General features: G+C 34.8%; 1 protein-coding gene, 1 long non-coding RNA gene and 1 other non-coding gene across 5 annotated transcripts; 2 read left to right on the forward strand and 1 right to left on the reverse strand.

The window, feature by feature from the left end:
• Nucleotides 1-1,386: 1,386 nt before the first annotated feature.
• Nucleotides 1,387-1,606, forward strand: LOC131007434 (small nucleolar RNA U3). Its single transcript, XR_009096134.1, has one exon. It is a non-coding gene; the product is annotated as a small nucleolar RNA U3 (small nucleolar RNA).
• Nucleotides 1,607-3,545: 1,939 nt separating this feature from the next.
• Nucleotides 3,546-6,317, forward strand: LOC131009726 (putative late blight resistance protein homolog R1B-16). Its single transcript, XM_057937137.1, has one exon. The coding sequence runs from the start codon at nt 3,546-3,548 to the stop codon at nt 6,315-6,317; it is 2,772 nt and encodes a 923-aa protein (XP_057793120.1).
• Nucleotides 6,318-7,630: 1,313 nt separating this feature from the next.
• Nucleotides 7,631-16,976, reverse strand: LOC130992034 (uncharacterized). 3 transcript variants are annotated; one of them, XR_009091234.1, is made up of 3 exons: nt 14,461-16,926; nt 8,444-13,923; nt 7,631-7,906 (listed from the first exon to the last, which is right to left on the reverse strand). It is a non-coding gene; the product is annotated as an uncharacterized LOC130992034 (long non-coding RNA). The 3 variants fall into 3 exon arrangements; XR_009091233.1 differs by lacking the exon at nt 7,631-7,906 and having other exon boundaries at nt 8,046-13,923; nt 14,461-16,976; XR_009091235.1 differs by lacking the exon at nt 7,631-7,906 and having other exon boundaries at nt 8,046-13,923; nt 14,157-16,976.
• Nucleotides 16,977-19,323: the final 2,347 nt, after the last annotated feature.

The raw sequence follows: 19,323 nt of genomic DNA on the forward strand, positions 1-19,323 counted from the left end.
AATACAATATTTCATCAAGGGAAAATGTACCAAATTGGACCTAACTTTCAAAATACTTTGGGCCAAAAGCAAAAGCCCAAATTTGAGACATGGTCCAGTTGAGACCAGGAGTAACCCACTACCCCCCCTCTACTGAGTCTACTCCCTATTTGTATATTCAAATTGCAAATTTATGTAAATTCTTTTCCTGGTAAATAACTGAATAAAAAAGTAATGCATTATAAGTTATTAGGAGGAGAAAAATTAAAAAGAGCAAGGAAAAAAGGGGCAGAATCCGATAAACAAGAATTTGATATGATATTATTAAATTTTTGTGAGTAAAACTCTTCACTATATTAAAAGAATGAACTTGTGTATGTGTATATATATATATTGAAGAAGGACAAGGAAATAGCTCTTAAAATTCAAAGCTTCTACAGGAATTTATTTGATAAAACAGTATTTTTTAGAAGAAAAAAAAAGGAAAAAGAGAAAATGTCCATTGACTCCATTATTTTTAATTTGTTCAAAAACGTTGATCTTTACATTCTCAGTAGACCCATTTTTCCACAAACAAAGTCTTCGTCGTGAAACATTATTAAATTTTGAGACTGTGGAAATATAGGACCAAAATTCAGAAGAAAATTTGTTGAAACGTGAAGGTTATATCAACGAAGAATTCCAACTTATTCCACCATAGCGTTTACACATGAAAACACCACTATATAAGTAGGCTCAACAATCAATTAGATTTAATTTATTAGATCCACATAGATACACACTTTGTTATATAGCATAGCATAGCATAGCAGCATGAAGAAGAGTTTGATCATAGCATCATTTTTCATCATCCTGCTCTCCGCGGCTGTTCTACCATCCGATGCTGCTCGAGCTACTAACAAGACCAGTAACATTCTTAAATCATATTTACATAATTTGTCTATACTTTTTTTTTGATCCAATAACTAAAATTTTGTCTCTTCTCTTGAGTGCAGTGGTTCATTTTAGGGATGGGTCTTGTGGCCCTTGCTCGTGCTGCAAGGCCGATACGCCGCCTTGCTGCATCTGTGCCTGCCCCTATCTGCCATATGAGACTCAACCATAATGGATAATTAAGCTTTGATGAAATTGTCGAAACAAACCGTTTCATTGTGTGATTTATCATGTATACTGCTCACATATTTCATTATGTTTATGTAGCCTCTTTATTTTATCTCCAACTACGTATTGTTATACATTGAATAGATCAAGGAATAATATGTTATAGTCAGAGCTGTGGGTCTTTAATGGATATAAAATTTGAAATAAATAGGCAGCTTCCAAAGTGAAGGAATGTTATCTATCCCACATCGAAAAGAAATGAACAAACAAACTTAAATATATAGGGGAAGAGCGGATGTAATGGACACGACCTTACTTGAACAGGATCTGTTCTATAGGCTCGTACCTCTGTATCCTTGATTTCTAAGGAGACAGGAAACCAAGTCTGGTGGATGAGCCATAGCTGCTCGACCAGAGCGTGATTAACCGCACCCAGTGGTTCGGTTGCTGAGCCGCTGGTGCAGTGGAGGATCGTTCTTGGCTCGCTTTGTCGGGACGAGATGGTCTTGCAGCTGTCTGACAGACTGAATATACTTTTTTCGTTTTCTTTTGCTTCTCCTTCTCTTTGTTGAAATTCTACTCCAGCCACCGGAAAAGAAGACTGTGTCGGCGGCGCCAACTGTATCATTCTGGTGCATCATTTGGAAACAAAACTAAAACACCTATAATTAAGTAGCTCTTCATGCGTCGGTTGGAATATGAAACCTATTGAAATATTGCTAAACTCACTCCTATTTAGAGATATCGCATAAAATCATGTGGAATAAACACAAGATATAAACTTATGTATAATTCATGAATTGGGCTAAAGTTTTATATGTTGACATGCCAATAATCATACTTTAAATTACCCAATTAATTCATAGAAAGAATAATCAAGAAGTTAATTACGAATTTATAATTTATACTACAATGAATTAGTAACGCGTTCACTGGAGGGGGTGGGGAGAAAGGAATGTCGTCTTCAAAATTTAGATGAGTACTATATTTATTTTTGAATTACCAAATGAGTACTATTATCACTTTAGGTAGATTTCAAATTATCCAGTTAATTCAAAAACTGATTACGAATGAGACTTCAATTTATCTAAAAGTAAAACTGATTACGAATTTCAAATTTATTTTACAAATGAGATTTCGAATTATCCAATTAGTCCAAAAAAATAAAATAATCAAAAGTCGATTAATTAAAAAAAAATCTAAAGTTGATTAAAAATGTGATAATTCAAGAAAAAAATAATCAAAAGTTGATTAAAAAGGTTAAGTACTCAGAGGAATTATCCAATTAGTCCAAAGAAAAAAATAATCAAAAGTTGAATAAAAATAATCATTCATAGAGGTGTATTATGTTTTCACTCATCACAATTGTGTTAATTAACAGTAATTAAGTAAAAACATATATTTGTGCATCATAGGAAAAACTTCCCAACGCTGGTTTTCGTGGAGATGATTCAAATCCATGCATAACTTGATTTCTGCTGAAGATTAGGTATTAAAAATTTATATTTGGAAGAAAGGAATACAATTATAGTTGTTGAATCTTATCCCACATCGAAATTTATAACGAAGAAGTATGTCCTGTTATAAAGAAATGGTAGGTCATTTGATTCTGTTAATTGCTTATGAAATCACAAACATCATTCTGGTTTCGTTTTAACCAATACCACAAGCTGTTAATTATTACAATTTTTGTCTAGAAAAAAAGCCAGCTCTACGGAAAAAGGATTGGATTGGATTGTTGAAATATAGGGCCATCATTGATAGCCCGGCCCAGATGAAGTTAGACAGGTCAATCGGTAGATGGAATACGAGATGTTGAGCATAGAGCCTCCACAACAATCTATCAAAATAATCATAACTTTAAATTTGAGCTAAAATAATAAAAAAATAAGATAAAATGATCATCCAACAGAACACTATGTTGGGCCCACAAAAAAATTTACACCCCTCAAATTTAATCTTAAATTTACACCCCCTTAAATCTAATCCTAAATTTATAAAATAGATAATGAAAAATAGGAGAGCTGCTGTATGCAATTGTAAAATAGGGGTTAAAAATAATTTAGGGAAGACTTTAGGAGTATTTTTAGGAGTAAAATTTTGAGAGATCTGCTGTGGATGCTCTAACCCTACTATTTCCCTTGTTATTTTTGTTCTAAATGTGTATGTTAATTTGATTAAGTTTGTTAATATTTATTGCAACTGGGATTGCAACTTGGCGAGACTTGCAATTATCTTCTTGTGGAAAACGACCGACAGTTTGAACCTAATGTGAAACCAGCATCAGTCACCTATGCGCTATAATTCATTATTTCAACTCTCATCACCGACTTTGGCATCGAAAATATGACTAATTACACTAGTCACAGTCTACTTACTTTTATAATTACAAGTGGTGTGCTTAGCCATCTTCTTGTCAGAAATACTCAGAATTATACACTGTTTCCCTTCAACTGAGATCGATCATGGCGGCCTATGCAGCCTTGGTTTCTCTAATGCATATCATACACGACATCGAGAGCCATCATTCCCCTCCCATTTCTCTCGACAAACAACAACTTCAATCTCTCACTGAAAATGTTATCTTCTTGCAGGAATTTCTTGAAGGTTGTAAGTCCCCTGTTTCCGACGGAGACGAAGCTCATCCATTGGAGATGCGTATTGCAGATGCAGCTTATGCGGCTGAAGATGCTATCGAGTCACATATTGTGAGCAAGATTCAGTTGGAGATGCGTGTTACAGATACAACTTATGCGGCTGAAGATGCTATCGAATCACATATTGTGGGCAAGATTCAGCTTAGCAGATCCAGAAAAACCATTTTCAGCCGCTTCTTCAACTGCTTTCGAGATCCCAAAAATGTCTCATCAAATCGTGATGAACAGATGAAGTTGTTTCAAGATGTACAAAATGTGATAGAAGAAATGGATGAGATCAAGAGAGTGACGATGGAGATCAACACAGAGAAGGTGCGTAGCTTTGTCTCTGCCTCTGTTTCTTCTTCCACTGGGAACAACAGTTGTGGCGTGGTAGTGTGGTCTGAGGATGTCTTACTGGGAATCCTTGAAAGGCTCGTTGCAGACAATCCCGATCGCCAAGTCATCCCCATCACAGGCATGGGCGGGATAGGTAAGACCACTCTTGCCAAAACTCTTTACTCAAAGCCAATTATTAAGGAGCGTTTTGATATTTATGCTTGGGCTACTATTTCTCAACAATACGCCACAAGAGAAATTCTTTGTCAACTTGTTTCTCAAGCCACTAACAAAACCAAGCAACAGCTAAGTGAAAGGAGTGAAGATGAAGTAGGATTAGAGCTCTACCAATATTTGTCAGGTAGAAGGTTTCTAATTGTAATGGATGATATGTGGAGTATCGATGCATGGGATACGATACAACGTTACTTTCCTAACAATGAGAACTGTAGTCGGGTATTAGTGACGACTAGGCTATCACAGTTGAGTTCCCAATTGAACAACAATTATAGCCTTCAAATGGGATTTTTAGATGAGGATAGAAGCTGGAATTTGTTCTCAAAAATTGTGTTTGGGGTTGGAAGTTGCCCTCGTGAATTAGAGAAAATTGGAAGGAAAATTGTAGAGAATTGCCGAGGACTTCCATTATCAATTGTTGTAGTGGGAGGTATTTTGAAAACTATGGAACATACTCCAGGATATTGGGAATCGATAAGGAAGAACTTAAGTTCAGTAGTGAATTTGGATAATGATAAGCATTGCTTGAAATTGTTGAAAATGAGCTATAATCATTTGCCAATTTATTTAAAGCCATGTTTTTTGTACATGGGAGTGTTTGAGGAGGATGATTCAGTTAGAGTCTTAACACTGGTGAAGCTATGGGTTTCAGAAGGATTTCTAAAACCAATGAATAACAAAAGTTTGGAAACTATTGCCAAAGAGTTCTTAAAGGACTTGGTTGATAGAAATCTCATTTTAGTTGATCAGTTGGGATCTACTGGAAACATAAAAAGAGTCAAAATTCATGATTTGTTGAGGGATTTATGCTTGAAGGAGGGCAAGAGAGACGGGTTCTATCATGTGATAGGGCAACCAAGTCCTCGAGGCATATATAGTCAACGCCGCATTGTTATCCCGAGGAACACTTCGAAGAAGAAAGTCGTTGATGAGATGCAATATATGTCACATGCTCGTTCCATTATTTGTGAATACGGTAAAGTCCCTCGGTGCCCGAATTATGGATTGTTGAGGACTATACATGCATACAAATTTCGTGCTTTTGAAGATGAAAGCTACGTGAATTCCCTTGTGTCTGGGTATGTTAACTTGCGCCACCTTGCTGTTGAAGTTGATAGCATGTCCTCGATCTTTTCTTCGTTCCATCGCCTCTGGAATTTGCACACATTGATCGTTTCTTGTCCGTATAAGTCTACGTCGTCTACTGCGCCTACTGAGATTTGGAAAATGCCTCAGCTGAGGCATATTAAGATGGCTGAAGGAAGATTGCGTTTCCCAGATCCTTCGACTGATGCTGCCACCATGCAAAATCTAGTGGTACTTGAGGGAGCACATAATTTCAAGTGCGATGAAGAGGTGGTTAAGAGACTTCCCAATATCGAGAAGTTGGGAATACAGTATTCAGGGACAGAGGGAATCAACCATGATGGTGATTATTATCTGAGCAATATTAAATGTTTGTGTAAATTGGAATCCCTCAGCATCTATTGTGAGTATGATTTTAGAGGGAATGCTTCTCTGCATAAGCTCACTATTCCCCAAACCCTCAAGAGTCTGACTCTTGTGATGAAAGGTGATTTCGAATGGGAAGGAATGTTGGAAAAGATAGGCGCATTGCCTCTTCTGCAGAAGTTTAAATTGTCGTTTGGATGCTTTGGAAGAGGCAAGTGGGAAATGGTTGAAGGCCAATTCCCTTGCCTCAAATACTTACTATTGTATTCGTGTCCTAGTCTGGAGCGTTGGACTGCAGAGGCGAGCTCCGTTGTCCTTCCACGCCTTGAGAAGCTTTATCTTTATTATTTGGAAGAGTTGAAGGAGATCCCATCTCAAATTGGAGACATACCGACACTACAAAAGATATGGTTGTTCAACTGCAGTGTATCAGCAGCGATGTGTGTGAAAGAGATTGTAGAGGAACAAGTGGAATTGCAAGGGGAAGATCTTTCATTTCATGTTCAAGTTCGGCTCCCGCGTATGAACGAAGCAGTGCAGAGCTTGGCAGGTCCCAACTTTGAAGTTTGCTAGTTAGGTTTTACTCCATCATCTCTCTTGTTTTTATGTGTTTTATTCTCATCTTCAAAGGAGCATTGTATTATGCTTGCATTTTCTACAAATTATGTGTAAGCTTCTCCAAGATATTTATCATATTCATATATTTAGTAAAGGGCAGTTGCGCTTAAATACATGAATCTTCGTCAAAAGAGGCAGCCATCTCAATCACAGGAATCGGCGGCACAACTAAGACTGCTCTTCTCTTGGTATAGAATTAAGGTGGTGACCAATACATCTGTTTCTTTAATTTCACTGGAAAAAAATGAGTCCTCTTCACGCCACGTCTACAGTTTATTAAGATTAGCAAGATAATTTGGCTTTATCTTTTCATGTATTCATATCAATATCTATCTATATTATATATAAAGAAGGAGTTTTAACGGTAACAATTTCCCGGCAATTTATTTTACAGTTTTTACTTTCAAAATTGTAGTTGGTGTTTGAATAAACGTGTGTTGCTTTTTGCCGAATCAGTCTTCTGTCTCATCTATCTTCCAAATCTTCATTCTCAGTAAATAGAATTTCTCCATAAATCAATCAACAAAAAATTCTGAACTGAAATAGGAAGAAAGAAAACCAATCTACAAATAAATCAAACCTGAAAAATAAGAGGAGTATACGTTGAAATATTTTTTCTACAGTTCACACAATAAGATCTAATCTATATAATTCACACAAAAGATGAGCAAATACACACAAAAATCAGAAATCAGCAGAAATTATTCGAATTTGAAATTATTTGAATTTTTATTCGATTTTTTTCCAAATAGATTTAGGTGAATAGGGTAGAGAAAGAACAATAATTAGAAAAATGGATAAAGAAAGAGGCGAATGAGGTGGTGGCTGGACGACTTTGCTATTTAGCAGAGGAATTGAAAGACTACGGCGGCAGCGGTCCAATTGGCTGCTGTTAATTGTACGACTGATCGCTGGCAGATGGAGATGGCGGTAGCGTCTTGACAATGGCGGCAATCGCGGCTGACAACAATCGCGGTCCAATAAGGTTTAGAAATTTTGAGAGATAGGATGGAGGACAACAATCGCGGATGAGATGGAGAGCAGAGCTTTTACTATATTACTCATACTAGTCCAAAGATTCAAATTTAGACTAGACTCAAAAGGATATTTAGGCTCAGAGCAAATGACCTGCTCTGATACCACTCTGTCACAGCCCGACCTAAACTAACAACAGTTAAGTCGGGGAAAATGTGTGACTGGGGAAGGGAAAAAGAAAATGGAAAAATAAAAGATGTTTCAATAACAATAATCATCATGCTTAAACAATATTTTACCATAATGTTTGGTAATTATAAATAATCACTTTTAAAACTCACGAGTAGACAACTTACAATAACACAACAACAAGTTGTCTAAGTGACAAAATTCTCAAAGCTATTGGTTTAAAATCTGTACAACACATCAATAAACTAAAGTACATTAAGTGTTGCAGCGGAAATAACTCAAGTGGATTACATGTATGAGGACATGAAATCCTGAGCCTAATTTAACACATTAACATCAAGACTTTGTTATGCTCGCTTCCATCCGCATCACAGCTTAACCTGCATATTTAGAAAACATATGCAGGGCTGAGTACTAAAAAGGTACTCAATGGTCACATGCCGAAATAACTTTAAAGTTTGCTCTTAGAGCTATATATTGAACTTGCCATCTCAAGCATCACACAGGAGTTTTATTTAAAAAAATAACCTGTGCACGCCAAAACTGTAAAACTTCTATATATATATATCATCATAACATCATATACGTCTGCAGACAATTAACATGTATGTACCATAACTACGCATCATGTAACCTTGTGTTGAGAAGTAGGCCTCCTTCTCAAACACAGTGATCGGCCCGAAGGCTCCCGATCACAGTGACCGGCCAACCCGCTCGATGGCTCACGGTCACAACTATGTGCACAAACCCTTACTGACATCTCGCTTCAGCATAGGGCCGATATCGTCTATCTCTCGTAGATGGTAACATACAAGCTCATAAAATAATTTGGCAAGTCAATAATTTTAATATAACTTTCATTCATATAAACATCATTAAATAGTGCGCACTTCAAATTCTGAATTTAGAAAGCCCACCTGATACGCTTAACGGTGTAGGAACTCTTGCTCACTTATCTATCATTGCTACTGTCACCTTCATAATAGCAAGATTCTAAAATAAGATTGGATAACTAGATAAGAAGAATTAGCTATAAATAACATCCCAATAAACTTTTAATCTTCTGCAGAGCTAGGGTTGAATCAACTAAACTAACCAATATACTAACTCTTATGAACTTTAAGAAAGTATAAACTAATATTCCTATCTTATAGGAATTCCTCTACTTGAGAAAGTTTAAAGTAAACAAATCCATTCCATAGAGATCAATTTACAACTAACCATACATGTAAAACACAAAATCCCAAAGTAATTAATCATATAAACATAATTATGTCCATCAACTATCATATTAACAAGCTTAGTAATCAATAATCCTCAATAGGTAATTAGAACAATAAAACCTTAATTTGAGTTTAGTAGTTTAGGATCTCAATTAACTACCAATCACAAGTTTAAGAAACATACCCATTTGAATCCTAACTTTGAAAAATTATATAAAATCAACCACTTCAAAGAAAAAATATAAACCTCACTTCTTTAGAAAGCTATTAACGTCTATATTTCTAAGAAATTTACAAAAACACAAAATCTCAAGTGGATAAGAAGTTATATGACCAAAGACAGAATCTGCCACTGAACTCTGCTGCTCCGTGCAGTACATTTCAGAAAATAGTTTGACATGTCTATTGGTCTCGGATTTAGCTGAAATTTTGCAGAGAACGACTACACATGATGAAGTTATTACAGTAAAAATTTCAAGTTATTTAGACTACGAGAACACCATCAGAAGCACCTCGAAACATACTGCCCTGTCAAGCCGAAAACTGACAGCAAAGCCCCTTTGTTTCAACTTAACATATAATTCATATGTTTGTCAAATACAAACCATAGGAACTCAATTACATCATCTTACTACACATTAGCATGCTTTAGCTTAAACTTAATTCATGTTCAACACACAACATATAGTAGCATGCTTGATATCCTCCAATTATTATCATATAATCTCATTTTAAAAATTCAAGGAGTACAATTACACAAGCATCGAACATGTAGCTAGTTTATTCCAAGAACTCCCAAATCCACTTAAACTAAACTATTAGGGAATCATGTTTTCTTGTGAATAAATACCCAAATAGATCCCAATCAATTCTTCACATACATATAGACATGTATACATAGTCAATCGATACAAATATAAAGAAGATGAAATTCTAGGGTTCTTGAGGGAGGGTCAAAATCGGAGCTTTGGGATGAAGTTGTGATTCCTGCCATCATTTTACTTAATTCTAAGTAATTACTAACTTAAAAACATATAACATTTTGTTTAATATCTCACTTTAGGAATCTTAGAGAGAAGTCACCTATGCCTCGTTTATTTTGGCATGAACTCAGAAATCACAAGCAACATCAAATACTTTCTACAATAACAAGTAGAATACTTAACTTTTCGACGACGAGGGACGCGACCCTGTTCAGTCAAGCCAAGACGACGATGATGACGGCAGCGCTTGCTGCCTCGGAGGGGATCGTGTAGCAGCAGTAGCAGCGTCGTGAATGGAGCGGCGCCGCTGAATCGCCGATCTTCCACAGACGGCGGAGGTGGCAGCCGAACCATGACGGAGGGAGTAGAAAAAGAATCAGGGCTCGTTTTCCTTTCTCTCCTTCTCAAGCATGGATTCAAGGCAGAGACGGGCGAAGCTCAGCCGTTCGTTGGCCTTCCAGTCGCGACAGTAGTAATTTCCTTCTTCTAAGAATTAGGGCTCCACATCGAAAAAGAAGGGGAAACGGGGAGGACTTCCGATGCAAGAACTTCGACCACGTCGAATAGGAGGCTGCTGTATTGCCGAATTTCGGGCTCGGGTGACGACGATTTCGGATTTTGAAATTAGGGCTTCTCATTTGGGTTCTTCGCTAAATCGAGAGGAGATGAGAGTAGTGCGAGGGGCACCGGGGAAGAACAGACGAGACGCCGGACTTGGACTCGACGGCAGCCGACGGCGGTCGGAGCAGAGGCGGCGGCTGAATCTCCTTGAAGGTTGAAAGCAAACTAAAACTGAGGTTTGATGGGTAAGGGGTAGGGGACGACACTTAGCAGGGAAAAAAGGAAAGGAAATTTAGCTTCCCTCTTAAGATTTGTTAATAGATATCCCCAAATAAAATAAATAAATAAATGTAAAAATATCTGCATTCTTGTGAAAGCTTACGGATTGCTATTGCTAATAGCCACAAATACTATTCTCACTAATATAATGATATAATATGTAATCAAATCAATATATATGCTAGCTTCATTCCAACTGAAATTGAGATAAGCTTCAAATACATCTATAATTATATATATAAAAATGGGATTCTCATTTCTAATAACAAATAAATCTATAAATAATAAAATAATCCCTTTAACCAGGAATTATAAACTTGCTTCCAAGAATAAAATAAATAAAGGATGCAAGAACACTAAACTATTCAAATTATGAAATCACTGAATTAAAAGCTCATGGTATTATAATAATATCTCATCTCATCTCAGTGATTCTACTTTTCTTTCTTCTTTTAAAAGATAGAAAATAAAAAAAATAATATTAATAATAATATATATACTGTAGTGAAAATGCTGGGTGTTACATCCTCTCCCCCTTAAAGAAATTTCGTCCTCGAAATTTGAAGTGTATGTCGCTCTTCAGGTTCCTTGAGCAGATGTCGAATTTGTCATGATAAGCGTAATCATTTCTTCAATCACATCATGTCCTGTCACTTTTCTTTCACTTACCTCATTTCTTTCCACAATAAGCTCCGTATGGTGTCATATCAATTGTTGCACGAAAACTACTATTGTAGGCAAATTCGATGAGTAGCAAAAGCTTTTTCCCAATTCATCCTTCGATCTAGTGCATAGTGCGGCTTCTGAGTACGCGTTATGCACCTTGAGATGGCCGTCTCCTGCCCTCTATCAGCGGGGAATTCGCTCCTTCCGAGTTGAGGAAAAGACAACTCTTTTTCGAAAGGAGAGTTTTGGAACCCGGAATCACCCACGATTGTCAGTGTCCCTACCACTAAAGCAGCCACTTCTTCGCTCTAATACATTAGTATGTATCACATCTTCCAAGGTCTAAAGATTTCCCTCAAATTGCTCATGTGTTACTGAATGAAAGGCTATTTTAAATTTGGCCGAATTCTCAAAGTTGAAAGACCATATGAAATCGGTCCTGTGTATCATAAATGGACTTGGTTGAGCATTGTTGCAAAGTGAAAGAATTATTGTTAATGGGTCATGAAAACTTAGACCGCAAGAACTAAATTGCTCAACACAACTTTGAACTAGCAACAATAGTATTATGGAACGAGATGTGGAATTGATACACCTTATAAAAATTTAAAAGACTTATTCGAGCAAAAAGATCTAAGTATGAAGCAAAGTATATAGCTCGAATTAATAAAGGATTATGATTGTGGAATAAATTATCATCCACACAAAGCCAATATAGTAGTGGATGCATTGAGTAGAAAAAATTCAAGTTAACTAAGGATTTCTCTCCTTACCCATGGAGAAAAATTCTCATCAAGGCTTTGAAAGTTGGATTTAAAAATGGTTCAACCACAGCAAACCAGAGAAGCTGTAATTGCAATGTTAACAATAATTTCTGATTTGAGAACAAGAATTGTTAAAGTACAAGAGAAAATGAAAAGGTGGAAGAATTACGGGTAAGGATTCTGATAGAAGAGATCAATACTTGCCAAAAAGCTAGGGGTACTGCTATCATGTTTGAGAAAAGTTGTGTACCCAATACTGAACAATTGAGAAATAAAATCATGAGTAAAGCTCATGATACGCTATATACTGCCCACCAAAAAAAAAACATTAAATTATATCAAAATCTCAAACAAAACTTTTGGTGGGGAGGGATGAAATGAGATATAGCTTCATTAGCTGAAGGAATGTTTGGCTTGCCAACAAGCAAAGGCACTACATCAAAACTCTATGAGAAGTTACAACTACTCTATGTTTCAACCTTATAAGGCGTATATCGAGATATGTCTCTAAACTCTCAATCATATTCAACCACGATCATGTTCATTTGCTTATGGTAGCTTCTGGGAACATGTACTTCATAGAAACTTCTGTGACCTGGCCCCAAATAAGATTCTCTAATCGCTCGAGGGTATGTATCTTCTGCTTCGTCTCCCACTCGATCCTTGTAGTTGAAATAACATACAAGAAGGCGCTCTTAATCATTGCATCTAAGGAAGCGAAATTCGTGAAACTCTACTATGAATAGGGGGATCTTGATGATGAAAAACTTTCCTCTAAATTATTCACATGGCGGATGGCAAATTTCCATTTCTTCTTTGAGATATCATGCCGAGTAAATACACAAAATTCCTCATAACTGAGCTTTTATTCCATCCGTAAAGTCAAACTGCTACATAACTATAAACCAACTAAAGTATAAAACTCATACACAAAATTTCAATCATCTAAGCAATTAAAGCTCAACAACCTAGTAAATGACTACTTCGGTCGTTTCATATCATGGGAAAATTTGCCTCAATTGAGTTCTCATACGAAAGATAGGAATATATGTTGCAAAAAGCTCTTAGTACTAATTGTGGTGCCCTAACTGTATAACATCACTACTAGTACTAGGTTACATCGCGACTGATATACATCCTTATTGTATCATCAAACTGTCTATATCTCCATCCACATATCAAAATATAAATATTAATATATGAATAACACTTTTATCCATTCAAATCTCAAAAGTTCGTATAGGCAGAGGATACTCAAAAATAACTCATGTTGTCCATGCACATTTTAAAATATATAAGTTTCCATCATACTAATACTTGCAAAACTGCAACTCATATCTCAAACTTGTTTAACAATGTAACATGCTACTTTAAAACTCTGAAAATCCGTACCTGGCTAAGCTGGATGAGATGGAGAGCAGAGCTTTTACTATATTACTCATACTAGTCCAAAGATTCAAATTTAGACTAGACTCAAAAGGATATTTAGGCTCAGAGCAAATGACCTGCTCTGATACCACTCTGTCACAGCCCGACCTAAACTAACAACAGTTAAGTCGGGGAAAATGTGTGACTGGGGAAGGGAAAAAGAAAATGGAAAAATAAAAGATGTTTCAATAACAATAATCATCATGCTTAAACAATATTTTACCATAATGTTTGGTAATTATAAATAATCACTTTTAAAACTCACGAGTAGACAACTTACAATAACACAACGACAAGTTGTCTAAGTGACATAATTCTCAAAGCTATTGGTGTAAAATCTGTACAACACATCAATAAACTAAAGTACATTAAGTGTTGCAGCGGAAATAACTCAAGTGGATTACATGTATGAGGACATGAAATCCTGAGCCTAATTTAACACATTAACATCAAGACTTTGTTATGCTCGCTTCCATCCGCATCACAGCTTAACCTGCATATTTAGAAAACATATGCAGGGCTGAGTACTAAAAAGGTACTCAATGGTCACATGCCGAAATAACTTTAAAGTTTGCTCTTAGAGCTATATATTGAACTTGCCATCTCAAGCATCACACAGGAGTTTTATTTAAAAAAATAACCTGTGCACGCCAAAACTGTAAAACTTCTATATATATATATCATCATAACATCATATACGTCTGCAGACAATTAACATGTATGTACCATAACTACGCATCATGTAACCTTGTGTTGAGAAGTAGGCCTCCTTCTCAAACACAGTGATCGGCCCGAAGGCTCCCGATCACAGTGACCGGCCAACCCGCTCGATGGCTCACGGTCACAACTATGTGCACAAACCCTTACTGACATCTCGCTTCAGCATAGGGCCGATATCGTCTATCTCTCGTAGATGGTAACATACAAGCTCATAAAATAATTTGGCAAGTCAATAATTTTAATATAACTTTCATTCATATAAACATCATTAAATAGTGCGCACTTCAAATTCTGAATTTAGAAAGCCCACCTGATACGCTTAACGGTGTAGGAACTCTTGCTCACTTATCTATCATTGCTACTGTCACCTTCATAATAGCAAGATTCTAAAATAAGATTGGATAACTAGATAAGAAGAATTAGCTATAAATAACATCCCAATAAACTTTTAATCTTCTGCAGAGCTAGGGTTGAATCAACTAAACTAACCAATATACTAACTCTTATGAACTTTAAGAAAGTATAAACTAATATTCCTATCTTATAGGAATTCCTCTACTTGAGAAAGTTTAAAGTAAACAAATCCATTCCATAGAGATCAATTTACAACTAACCATACATGTAAAACACAAAATCCCAAAGTAATTAATCATATAAACATAATTATGTCCATCAACTATCATATTAACAAGCTTAGTAATCAATAATCCTCAATAGGTAATTAGAACAATAAAACCTTAATTTGAGTTTAGTAGTTTAGGATCTCAATTAACTACCAATCACAAGTTTAAGAAACATACCCATTTGAATCCTAACTTTGAAAAATTATATAAAATCAACCACTTCAAAGAAAAAATATAAACCTCACTTCTTTAGAAAGCTATTAACGTCTATATTTCTAAGAAATTTACAAAAACACAAAATCTCAAGTGGATAAGAAGTTATATGACCAAAGACAGAATCTGCCACTGAACTCTGCTGCTCCGTGCAGTACATTTCAGAAAATAGTTTGACATGTCTATTGGTCTCGGATTTAGCTGAAATTTTGCAGAGAACGACTACACATGATGAAGTTATTACAGTAAAAATTTCAAGTTATTTAGACTACGAGAACACCATCAGAAGCACCTCGAAACATACTGCCCTGTCAAGCCGAAAACTGACAGCAAAGCCCCTTTGTTTCAACTTAACATATAATTCATATGTTTGTCAAATACAAACCATAGGAACTCAATTACATCATCTTACTACACATTAGCATGCTTTAGCTTAAACTTAATTCATGTTCAACACACAACATATAGTAGCATGCTTGATATCCTCCAATTATTATCATATAATCTCATTTTAAAAAATTCAAGGAGTACAATTACACAAGCATCGAACATGTAGCTAGTTTATTCCAAGAACTCCCAAATCCACTTAAACTAAACTATTAGGGAATCATGTTTTCTTGTGAATAAATACCCAAATAGATCCCAATCAATTCTTCACATACATATAGACATGTATACATAGTCAATCGATACAAATATAAAGAAGATGAAATTCTAGGGTTCTTGAGGGAGGGTCAAAATCGGAGCTTTGGGATGAAGTTGTGATTCCTGCCATCATTTTACTTAATTCTAAGTAATTACTAACTTAAAAACATATAACATTTTGTTTAATATCTCACTTTAGGAATCTTAGAGAGAAGTCACCTATGCCTCGTTTATTTTGGCATGAACTCAGAAATCACAAGCAACATCAAATACTTTCTACAATAACAAGTAGAATACTTAACTTTTCGACGACGAGGGACGCGACCCTGTTCAGTCAAGCCAAGACGACGATGATGACGGCAGCGCTTGCTGCCTCGGAGGGGATCGTGTAGCAGCAGTAGCAGCGTCGTGAATGGAGCGGCGCCGCTGAATCGCCGATCTTCCACAGACGGCGGAGGTGGCAGCCGAACCATGACGGAGGGAGTAGAAAAAGAATCAGGGCTCGTTTTCCTTTCTCTCATTCTCAAGCATGGATTCAAGGCAGAGACGGGCGAAGCTCAGCCGTTCGTTGGCCTTCCAGTCGCGACAGTAGTAATTTCCTTCTTCTAAGAATTAGGGCTCCACATCGAAAAAGAAGGGGAAACGGGGAGGACTTCCGATGCAAGAACTTCGACCACGTCGAATAGGAGGCTGCTGTATTGCCGAATTTCGGGCTCGGGTGACGACGATTTCGGATTTTGAAATTAGGGCTTCTCATTTGGGTTCTTCGCTAAATCGAGAGGAGATGAGAGTAGTGCGAGGGGCACCGGGGAAGAACAGACGAGACGCCGGACTTGGACTCGACGGCAGCCGACGGCGGTCGGAGCAGAGGCGGCGGCTGAATCTCCTTGAAGGTTGAAAGCAAACTAAAACTGAGGTTTGATGGGTAAGGGGTAGGGGACGACACTTAGCAGGAAAAAAAGGAAATGAAATTTAGCTTCCCTCTTAAGATTTGTTAATAGATATCCCCAAATAAAATAAATAAATAAATGTAAAAATATCTGCATTCTTGTGAAAGCTTACGGATTGCTATTGCTAATAGCCACAAATACTATTCTCACTAATATAATGATATAATATGTAATCAAATCAATATATATGCTAGCTTCATTCCAACTGAAATTGAGATAAGCTTCAAATACATCTATAATTATATATATAAAAATGGGATTCTCATTTCTAATAACAAATAAATCTATAAATAATAAAATAATCCCTTTAACCAGGAATTATAAACTTGCTTCCAAGAATAAAATAAATAAAGGATGCAAGAACACTAAACTATTCAAATTATGAAATCACTGAATTAAAAGCTCATGGTATTATAATAATATCTCATCTCATCTCAGTGATTCTACTTTTCTTTCTTCTTTTAAAAGATAGAAAATAAAAAAAATAATATTAATAATAATATATATACTGTAGTGAAAATGCTGGGTGTTACAATACCATTAAATATTTAAATTATATATATATATATAATTTAAATATTTAATGGAATATTTATGAATATCATAATTTTATATTTTATATTTACGATCAAAGTAATTTTTTTCTCACTCCCATCTTCTTATTGCGGAGTATACAATTTTTTTCTATTTGCTTTACTTTTTTATATATTAATTTTCCCTTTCTATATTTTTGTTATATATTAATTTTTGTGCTTTTATATGTACATATTTTTAAGTTATAATACTTTTTAATACAACTAAAGAGAATGAGATTTATACGTTTATTTTAGAATAATTTAATTTTAATAATAATAAATTTAAAAGTTTACTTTGTATTAATTTTTTTATAATTTTGGAGACGAATGATTTTATATATATATATATATATATATATATATATATATATATATATATCTAAAAATAGATATTCTTATATAATTTAATTTGTAGTTATGTTTGCTTACAATTTACTTATTTATGTTATTATATTTTCTCAATTAAATTTATTATCAGATTAACATTTATATATATTAAAAATGAAATCTTTAAATATGCTTTACAAATATATACTATTTTTTATTCAAAATTTTTACTGGTATATAAAATTTTGATAGAATTGGAGCAATCTATATAATATATAAAAGAAGAGTTTTTTTCCTCCAGTTTTTCCCTCTTTTTTCTCTTCTCCCACCAATTTTTATACCTATTTTGTTATATAATTTAATTTATTTTTTAAACATCGTTAAATTTGATTAATAAATATATATTTAATATGCATCTTAAATTTAAGTTCGTGACAAAATATTTAATATTGTATAAAAATCATCAAAAATAAATTTAAAATGAATTATGAAAACATTAAGATATTTTATTTTCTCTCTCTTCGTTAAAATTTTATAACTATTTATTTATTTATTTACTACGACGTACAATTTTCTATAATGATAATATGTAATGTTAAATTTTCATTATCAAATGGTTTAAAATTATTCAATAACTATACATATTATTACACTTTGTACAAATTAAAGTTGAAAATTTATGTTTTTAAATTCGAGATTTTATTGAGTAATTGATGTGAATTATTTTTATTTTATTTTTAATATATATTGTACATTTATTTATATTTTATTTATATTTAATATTTATACTTATTTATTTAAACATATCGTTTGATTTCCATGTTCGCCGTGCATCGCACGGATGGGCCATACTAGTTCACTTAAAAAAAGAACTTTCGCAATTGTAAACACAAATTTTTGTATTTCAATTTGATAAAATACAAAAACGCGTTACAAAGATAATTTGATAGATTTGAAGATAGATTTATGCGGGTTGCAATATCTAGTTAATCCTCTGATTCTTCTCTTCCATTTGATTCTTGAACAAGCTCGAAGGTTATTGAAATACTTGATTTGATGACGCCAATCCAAAGGACTTAAGTCGTGATTTTGGATTGAACGTTGAACTTGATTTGATTTGAGAAGAACGTCCTTAGAATTTTGTAAGAACGCCTTGAAGCTTTCGATCTTGATTTGATTTGATTTGAAGAACGTCCTTAGAATTTGTAAGAACGCCTTGAAGCTTTGGGACTTGGTTGATTTGATTTGAGGAAGATCGTTCTTGGAATTTGTAAGAACGCCTTGATCACTTGAAGATTTGAAGGTTTGATCACTTGAAGATACTTGAAGAATACTTGAAGATTTGAATGCTCAAATACTTGAAGATTCGAAGAAGACTTGAACGCTTGAAGATTTCGAAGGATACTTGAAGATTTGAATGCTCAAATACTTGAAGATTCGAAGAAGACTTGAACGCTAGATAGAATTCTTCAAGATACTTGAATACTTGGAAGAATACTTGAACTCTCCAATTCTTCGCCTCTTTCAACTTGCGATACTAGAGAGAATTCTTTATACTCTTCGATCTTCCGTTCCTTCACGTTGTTCTAATGAGCACCTCAACACCTCTATTTATAGATTTTAGAGATGGGCTTCGTGGGCTTTATGGGCTTTGGGCCTTCATGCATGGGCCTTAGGGCCTTAAGTGGCCAATAAGCCCATTAATTCATTTTATTAAATATTAATTATATATCTATTTTAATTTAGGAATAAAATTCCATTTAATAAAATAGAAAATATAATTGAATATTTAATTCATGAATTTACACGTGCCATGATTTAATTCGACGACAATTTAATT

This window comes from Salvia miltiorrhiza, chromosome 1, assembly GCF_028751815.1.
Source record: "Salvia miltiorrhiza cultivar Shanhuang (shh) chromosome 1, IMPLAD_Smil_shh, whole genome shotgun sequence".
NCBI lineage: Eukaryota > Viridiplantae > Streptophyta > Magnoliopsida > Lamiales > Lamiaceae > Salvia > Salvia miltiorrhiza.